The sequence below is a fragment of the Megalops cyprinoides genome, chromosome 2 (assembly GCF_013368585.1).
Source record: "Megalops cyprinoides isolate fMegCyp1 chromosome 2, fMegCyp1.pri, whole genome shotgun sequence".
NCBI lineage: Eukaryota > Metazoa > Chordata > Actinopteri > Elopiformes > Megalopidae > Megalops > Megalops cyprinoides.
The window spans coordinates 47,864,312-47,873,098 of record NC_050584.1 but is presented as its reverse complement, the minus strand read 5'-3'; the positions used below and the strand labels follow the sequence as shown (position 1 = coordinate 47,873,098).

Here is an 8,787-nt window from a genome sequence, read left to right as displayed (position 1 = left end):
GTGGCAAGCTAACTGCTTGATCACAGGTATCGGCTGAACCGCCCCCAGCAAATTGTTTTTATGCTAGGCGGTGCACTCTTCTGCGGATTTAACAGTGGGTTTTAATGAAACTAAATGAGAATTTCGAGATATGGACAGATCAATTTAATTATTCGTCTTCTTTAGCGCCCATACAGATGACAGACAGGTCCGTGAATTTGCGCAAAGATCGCTCTGAACTGATGGCCGTGAACAGACAGAATATTTCTTCACAGCTCATTTCTTGTCAAGTGTAGCAGTGTGTATCGCAGTTTGGCATTTACCCGGGCGTGTACACGTATACAAGTTCGAGGTACAGTTTTCATACATGGTCACATGACACGGGGGTCCTCCAATCGGCAGCGTCCAATGAACGCTCGGAATTTTAAACAGTGCACTGAGTGACTGCTTCAGTTGATTGGTGTGTTGAAGTTTACAGTGAGGAGTATGACTTTGTTTAGCTAGCTAAACACATATTTTGTGTATTTTACGTTAACTAAAACTCGTTACTGTAAAAATGGACTATCCGGAATCCCATATCGTTACTCCAGGTCCATATCGGGCAACGAAACTGGTAAGGAAGATGTTTATAGCAAGCGTTTTCCACTCGCTTGACTTGGAAGACACGCACGCACAGTGCTAACGTCCTAGTGTTTGTTTTTCAGTGCGAGTTAGTAGCGAGCTACCTAACGATAGCTAGCTGGCAATAGCTCTAAGTTAACTAGCGAACCAAAATGATTTATTTATCACATTGTCTAGCAGCGACTAATTTATCTGATGTCAGAGCTCCACCTTACCTTAGCTGATTTCCTCCTGAGATGTAGCGAGAGCTAGCTAGTAAGCGACTGAAACAAGGCGACTGAGAAATTAGCTAGCTAAGTAAATAAATTTAGGCGGCCAGCCAGCTAGAAAACTTGTTATATAAAGGCAGTACAATAAATTAGATATGTTACCTGAATTACGTACTGTCTAAAATTTGGAAATGCCGATATCCAACGAAGTATGATGCATGTTATCACTAGGTTGGCATCGTTTCCTGTCTGAATTTTCACTAACTTAATGCTTACACTGGTATCTGTGGCTAACGTGTGTTTATGGGCTGCTCTGGGAGTGTTGTTAATCCGATTTGCTCATTTAACTTGAAAGGATACACTTATGTTCTATTGTGCTGGAAGTCGCTCTGGATTGGAGCGTCTGTTAAATGCATGTAATGTAATGTAATGTAATGTTATATGTATCTTTTGTCTTTAGTGGAACGAAGTGACTAAACTTTTTCGGGCGGGAATGCCACTGAAAAAGCATCGGCAGCACTTCAGGCTGTACGGTAACTGTTTCACCGCGGCGGCAGCTGTGGACTGGTTACACGACCTGCTCAGGAACAATAGCAACTTCGGCCCAGAGGTCACAAGGCAGCAGACGGTCCAGCTGCTGAAAAAGTTCCTAAAGAATCACGTGATTGAAGACGTGAAGGGCAGATGGGGTTCCGAGGATCTGGATGACAACAGTCAACTTTACAGGCATGGAATTTCAAAGTTAAACTTTCAGAAGGGAATTCAGATGTAATATTCATGATGTGAGGTGCTGTGGTGGTGACCATTTTTGTGCTCTGAGGTGTAAATCCAAAACCCAGTGAATGTTTTGTTTTGTTTGTTCTATAAATTGTCATAGGTTTCCTTCCACTTCTCCTTTGAAGCCAATTCCCAGTTGCCCACCACTTGGGAGAAAAAGGAGTTCCTCGCTGAAGGAAAGAGAGGGCCTCTTCAAGATCAGGACATCCAAGAAATTTGACAAAGAGACACAAGTTAGATGCCCTCCATTCTTTGCTGAAATTTTTTTTCCAGGAAATTGTGTTTTGGGCTTGTGTTTAAATTTACAGTTTTGTACATTGTCTTCATCCCATAAGTATTTCACACTGTTATTTTCACTCATTGTAAATACAGTATATTCCTGTCATCCTTTATTCTTTATGTTAATTTCTGTATGGTGTATAATTAAGAGCTCTTACAACCCGCAGGAAAATGTGGATCCATTGAACCAAGAAAAGCTTGCTGATTCTGCTCCAGCTGAAGAGGTCCATCGTCGAGAGTTGACAGAGGAAGACATCCTTGATGTCTGGAGAAGCATAACTTTGACACAGTATGTATCGCCAGTTTAGATTTGACAATTTTTATGGGGTCCAATGACAGGTCGTAGTTTAAGTTGTTTGCCTTTGTTTTTCAGTCTGGAGAGAACCTTGGGTTTGACTACTCTCGAAGATGTGTTGGACCCAACTCAAGTGAACTCTCAGCACATTGTGTACAATATGACCAATGTCAACAAGCATGGTGTGGTTACCCTACAGGATAAGACAGGTACATTTTTCCAGATTGTCCCTTACAGTTTCAATTTCCTCCGTTTGATAATTGCATTGGTGCACTGGTCTGTATTTAATATTTGAATTTCTTTCAGATGACCTACCTCACTGGGTTTTGTCAGCTATGAAATGTTTGGCAAACTGTAAGTAAAATTTAGAATTTGTTTTGCATGTTTCGTCTTAATATTTGAGAGTATCAAATATTGTTTAAGTGGTCTGTGTGCTTTGGGCTGATGAATCATCATAGTTGCACTGAGCCCCCGGTGTTTAAATAATAATGAATATTCCGAACAATTAATCAGTGTCTTTTTCTTGTTGTGAGTCTTCAACAAATGTAACTGCTATTAACACTATATTTTTTCTTCGTGATTAAAGGGCCAAAGTATGACTCAAACCAGCCTTCGTACCCTGGGTTCGAGAGGGATGTGTTCAAAACTGTTTCAGATTACTTTCTCAGTCTTCCCCAGCCACTGCTTACATTTGAATACTATGAGTTATTTGTGAACATTTTGGGTATGTATGACCTTTCATATGTTTTATGTTTTGGAGTTTGGTACTGCACTGTAAAGTATTCTGGACATGTCTGTTGATTAGCTGTGTTCTTTGCTTCCCTTAAATAGTTCCTGTATCTCTATGGTGAATTTGTGCATAGGGACTAACATGGGTTCAGGTGTGGTTTTTCATTCTTTACATCAAATAACTACACGGATGCACTGTGTGGAAAAGACTTTTTAAAAAGCTAGTGTGCAGTCTGAGTGGGTTTTTTTCCAGCTGAAGTATTAAATTGATCTAGTCAAAATTAAGCATGAATTTCAGAAAATTAGATCCCTTTCCTCCATTTTACATTTTCAATTATTTTAAAAGTGTTGTTATGGATTCTGGCTGACATGCACTGCTTTTTATGTCTTTTATGTGTTTTTTTAAACTAACATTCAGTGCTTGTGCAATTGCTTATTTCCCTTTCCCCCAACATATCCACCTGCCTCTTTGTACTCCACTCGCTTCCAAATTTTATTTTGTTTTTTGTCTGGTCCCTTGCTAGTTTTGTGTGGCTACATCGTGGTGCCTAAAACGCAGCGAGGAAAGCGTAAAAGCCAGGAGGAACCCAGCTGTCCTCAGCCACCAAAAACCCCTAACTTGAATGACGCTAACCTGTTCAAATCGACGGAGTGCCTTTTGTTGAGCTTAATACGTAAACAGTCCTTTGAGGAGACTGAATCTCCCATGAGGGAAGTGTTCAGTTTCATGGCCCAGTCTGGTCCGCTGGAGGCAGACTGTGCCGGGAAGACCCAGCAGCATGATGCAGCCGGCAGAAGACTCGGTGCCAGGAGTGCCATCGGGGGCAGCTGCCAGAACCTCTTTCAGACTGCAGCCGGGGGAGCAGTGTCAGTCAGTCTCAGACCCAGGAGCTGCTCCCTGGAAGGCAGTGCTGATGACTTGGCTTATGCTTGTCCTCCACGCACGCTGTTCCAATCCTCAGAACAGCTGATGACCCACCGAAGCAGCAGCAGCAGCAGCAGGATCGGCACCTCTCTTCAATACAAAGCTGGTTCTCTGCTCGATGTTCACCCTAAAGCTGAGCAGCAGGGTTTTGCCTATGTAGCAAGCCTGTCCTGCGGCACAGGTTCAAGCAGGGAAGATCCAGAAGTTTCTAGCGTTCACAGTGCTAGTAGCAGTGGTACGCCATCACCACAGGAGGTCCTGCTGGCTAAAAGACTCCAGGCGAGCCAATCCAGGAGTGTTGGAATCTGTGCTGGTATTGGCAACCGCAGAGAGCTGTCCTCCAGCTGCTTTAGCATTAACGCCCCAGTGGCAGAAATAACGATGAAGCCAGACTTTTCCTCCAGCATTGGACTGAGAAGGCCCAGTATACCCAACCTGACTGGCAGCAGCACAGATGTCAGGGCAGGGCCAGTTGTGAGCAGGCGCTGCTATAGCTCTGTGGACCTGTCCAACAAGCCTGCTGCCTCTCCACCCTCTGTGTCCACTTTTGCACGTCAACCAAGTCCTGACCAAAGTAAGGCAATGTCTGCATGCATTTGGCTCTTGGGTCATGTATTTTTCTGTGTCTGTGTGCTTAAGCTTGTGTTGTATTGCTTGCGTAATGGAACTCACCTGGGTCTTATGATGTGGGAATGCTCCAACAGTTGTATGCTGGAAATCCTGTAATTGTTGAGCCTTTTATTTCTGGTATGTGCCATTCATCTGACTGCACTTTCTATACCTATTTTATTACTGTTCTCCTCTGTGAACACGTCTTAATTTTGTAATGTTTTCCTCACTCACATTGTGTCTGCTGGTAACTATCATTTTACAGTGCAACTGAAAACAGCTAAGTGAATTAATTCTGCTTTTGTGGGGAGCAAAGAATCTCTGTTAGACGTCATGTTATCCTGCCAGAGCATATTTACACAGCTCCCTTGCGTGGCATTTGGTGAACTCGGTAAGCCCTGGCGTGACAGGATGTAGCTGATTGTTCGAGTGCAGTGAGACGATGCTGTCTTGGTGTGAAGGTCTTCTGCAGCCGCAGCTGGAGCGGGTGGCCATCGAGGCCCTGCAGCTGTGCACCCTGCTCCTGCCCCCGGCCAGCCGGCGCAAGCTGCAGCTCCTCATGCGCATGATCTCGCGCATGAGTCAGAACGTGGACATGCCCCGTCTGCACGACGCCATCGGGACACGCACGCTGGTGAGGACAGCAGGGCAGATGTCCTTATTGTGAACACCAGCACATGTTAGTTTGGTAGCAGTGGCATGTGTAGCAGCCAGGATTGTGTATGTGATTGGCTGAAAACAGGATATGAATAAAATGCTCAGGTATTTTTTTACTGTGGTAGTCTGAAGGAATATCTGGACAGCAGACTGAAAACTGTTGCTCAAAAAGTTGGCATTTTGTAACAGACTCGCTTGTAACTAATGTCTCCTGGGTATGTAATTAAAGCTGTGATCATGACAGTGGAGAAGCTGTGGTTTTTATGTGCAACTTGCTTTTCCTGTTGTGAACACTAGGTGTTGCTGTGTGATTTCAGATGGTGCACACCTTCTCTCGCTGTGTGTTGTGTTGTGAAGAGGAGGTGGATCTGGATGAGCTCCTAGCCACAAGACTGGTCTCATTTTTAATGGATCACCATCAGGACATTCTCAAGGTCCCTGTCTACCTACAGAATGCAGTTCAGGATCACATTGCCTACCTCAAAAAAGTACAGGTATGTACAGCACAGTCATTTGTAGTATATTTCCTGTATATTTTATATGTGATGATTACAGTTTTCACAGTACTATGTACAAATCTAATGACCACCTTTCACTCTTACTGTGTAGCCTATTTATCCTTAGGTAAATTCTGAAAAGTTAGCTTGCATCTGCTTAAGTTTTTTTAACCAAGTTTTTTAATGTTCCTCCCCAGATAACCTACCCCAGTGCCGGTATTGGCACCACTCTGCCGACATACTCTTTCTGCAGACAGATCAGCCCTCAGGAGTTTGAGCAGCAGAAACTGTCTGTCTCTCAGGCTGCTATTGCTGACCTCCTCGAAAATCTAATCAAAGATAAAACCCTTTCTGTGAAAGAGAAGAAAAAGAGGCTCAAGCAGGTAAGAAGTGAAATGTTTCATTGTAGAGCTGAGCATTTCAGATGCTTATCTGAGCTGTCACTCAGGCCACACACTTGTGGCTTGTCACACAGTTGTTCAGTAAGTCACCCTTTTCCCTCAGTTTCAGAAACAGTATCCAGACATCTACCACCATCGATTCCCAACCACTGAAAGCGAGGCCCAGCTTTTTGTGGACAAGCCAAAGATCAAGCCACCAATGCTGATAAGTATGAAGAAAACCAAAGCTTTTAGCATTCGAAACTGAAGGTTCATTTTTAAGAGTGTATGTGTTATTTTTTTCCATGCCTCCATGAAGAATTGGGAGTTAAATGAAGACAAAATGTGAAGAAGCTACAAAAAATACTTTAGTTTGATGTGCTAAACCAGCCCAGCCCAGTTCATTCCATGGTTGACAACATCAACATTTTATCAACAATGTCTTGTTTTATCCATATTAAAATATTTTAATGCTATTAGAACATTTGTTTTTCCTCCATTTGAGTTTCATTTATTTAGTTGTATGTGTACATGTTTTTAATTTATTTCTGACATTATTGCCAGAGGTTAGGATTGTATACTGTATGACAGGAAGATGATGAGTGTTTGGAAGGTGGAGCACTCTCTCAAGACTGAAGGCCTTCCCTGGAAGTTGCTGCAACATAAGAGCAAATGACAGCATAACAGTTACACTGTGTTGAATATGTCCATGTCATGTTTTCTTCACCACACTCCTTTTCTTTTTTTTTAATCTGTTGGATTACAACTGCCATGGCAGTAGGCCTCGTGTGATTACTTTCTTTGTTGGAGGTTTTTTTGTTGTTAGTTTTTTTTTTAACCAAGGGTATATGATAACCTTGAACATGGTGATCTGTTGTGTGCATGCATTCCACTCTGTTTCACTGGTCCCTGTCAGTTAGGGTGCTGGAGGTTTTTTGGTATGTTTCTTGTGTGAATGTTGTGTGATACATTGCACTTTCTTGTAATTATTTGAGCTCTGATGCATGCATACAATGTTTCTGCACATGCACAATATAAGTCATTTATATATTGTCTTATCCAATGCTGTTGGGAGCGGATCTCTTTGTGTAATACCAGCTGGAATAAATTTTGAAAGTAAGGAACAAATTGCACTATATTGTTTTCAGTTGTTTTAAACCAGTAAATTTCTCGCATTTAAACATACATCTGAACTGTTTACATTTTTACAAATTGACATTAAAATATTTTGGTTTTAGTGTACACATTGGGATGCCTGAAGTAAAGCTGAATTTTAACAATGTTTTGTCTCAGTTTTTATAAAAGTTTTTCTCCACATGGCTTCATGTATGGATGGCTTAAGAGGTCAAAGTTTCACCAAACAATGAGGACAAGATTTGGTGTGAAATCCATTAAAGTATGTGGCTTTAAATTCTGTGAATGTGGTTGTGAAACACTTTCCTATAGCACTAATCTGTTTTTCTTTTCTCCTATGTTTACATTAATACTAGTGTAGTTTAAACCCTCAAATTTCTCAATGTCTTGTGTTAGTAGACCCCTTATCTTTGTGTTAACATGCAGCTGGAATTGAACCTGCTTTCAGAGTCCTTGTAACTACAAATTCATTCCTTGAATTTGATTACAATAGTTAAAATGCAAAGCAAGAGAGCAAGTGAACACACTTATCTTCAGCAATCCGCAGTTGGGGGGGGATACACTACAACAAAAAAGTCTTGAAAGTAGAACATCCTTAACATGTGCCCATGTAAAGAAATTCTTTTTGTGTGGTTTATGGACCTAATTGTATGCCTATATTTAGCAACACATAACCAGGCAGGTGTGTGGTGTAGTTCAAACTCAAGTGCTAGACATTTCATACTTTAAAGAGTTTCCAGGACTATGTTCATTTTGCCAGTACTTGGCTAAAATGAGCTGATGTTTGGTAAACTTTAGTCATAGACTCTAGAGGTGCAGAAAAAGGACAAACCTTTTTGTTGTCTATGGTTTTGCAGCTATTTCTGTGTATGGTCAATATAGATGATAATGTATTTACAGCCATTACTCATATGCTGACACTCATGTACTTGTAAACTGCATAACCCTCCAATCTTGCTAGAACGTTCAGAGTAAAATGTTACTTTTTTTGTAAATTTGATCTGGCTCAGTCACATAGTATGGCAGCTATGTTGCGTATGGTAAATTACAATGATGTAATGCAATAACCACTGATGGATTGAGCAGAGTGTAATTGTAAGAACACTTATTTATAGTTCCATTGAGAGCCAAGTGGTTAGTTTCTTCCTCATGTTATATGAAGGTAAGAGCAAAGTGATAGATCCAGTATTTCTTTGTGTGTCAGTATGTCTGGGAACATTTAAGAAGACTGGCCCTGTCATTTACCCCCTCGTTCAAAGATTATCATTTCCTTGTACAGCCATATTTATACATAACCCTGGCTAAATTGAAACAAAAACCTGCTATACAAGAAGAGGCATCAAGGATTTTTTTTCTGTTTAAGATGTTTTACTTCCAGAGAAAACATGGGTCACATTTTCAGAAAACACAAGAGTTGCTTGAACTATCTAAGCCTGTTGTAACTTTAATCACAAATTCCATGCTTGTTTCTGGGTGTGTGTAAAGCCACAAAAATGCTTCACTCACCATGAGCAGGCTTTTTTCCCAAGCAAAGTTAGAAATAGCTGTTTAAGCCTACATCTACCATCATGTGAAAGTCTTTCCAACTTTGTGGATTACAGTGGTTTTACTCAGGCATATACCCTACCAGATGTGGGATTGAAAGCAGTTGGGGTATTGAATGTGATGGACAAGATCATTTATTCAGATGAACAAA

At 41.4% G+C, this 8,787-nt stretch overlaps 1 protein-coding gene across 1 annotated transcript; it reads left to right on the top strand.

Annotated features, from left to right (window-relative positions):
* Nucleotides 1-535: 535 nt before the first annotated feature.
* On the top strand, nucleotides 536-6,341 carry depdc1a (DEP domain containing 1a). The gene is made up of 12 exons (XM_036522646.1): nucleotides 536-592; nucleotides 1,270-1,535; nucleotides 1,687-1,819; nucleotides 2,033-2,154; nucleotides 2,239-2,369; nucleotides 2,467-2,514; nucleotides 2,747-2,884; nucleotides 3,414-4,388; nucleotides 4,885-5,057; nucleotides 5,398-5,574; nucleotides 5,775-5,960; nucleotides 6,082-6,341. The coding sequence occupies exons 1-12, from the start codon at nucleotides 536-538 to the stop codon at nucleotides 6,223-6,225; spliced, it is 2,550 nt and encodes an 849-aa protein (XP_036378539.1). The 3' UTR covers nucleotides 6,226-6,341.
* The last annotated feature ends 2,446 nt before the right edge of the window (nucleotides 6,342-8,787 follow it).

Coding starts and splice junctions, on each gene's coding strand:
- depdc1a (XM_036522646.1), top strand. CDS start 536: ATGGACTATCCGGAATCCCATATCGTTACTCCAGGTCCATATCGGGCA. Junction 593..1,269: donor CATATCGGGCAACGAAACTG/GTAAGGAAGATG, acceptor TTTTGTCTTTAG/TGGAACGAAGTGACTAAACT. Junction 1,536..1,686: donor GACAACAGTCAACTTTACAG/GCATGGAATTTC, acceptor AAATTGTCATAG/GTTTCCTTCCACTTCTCCTT.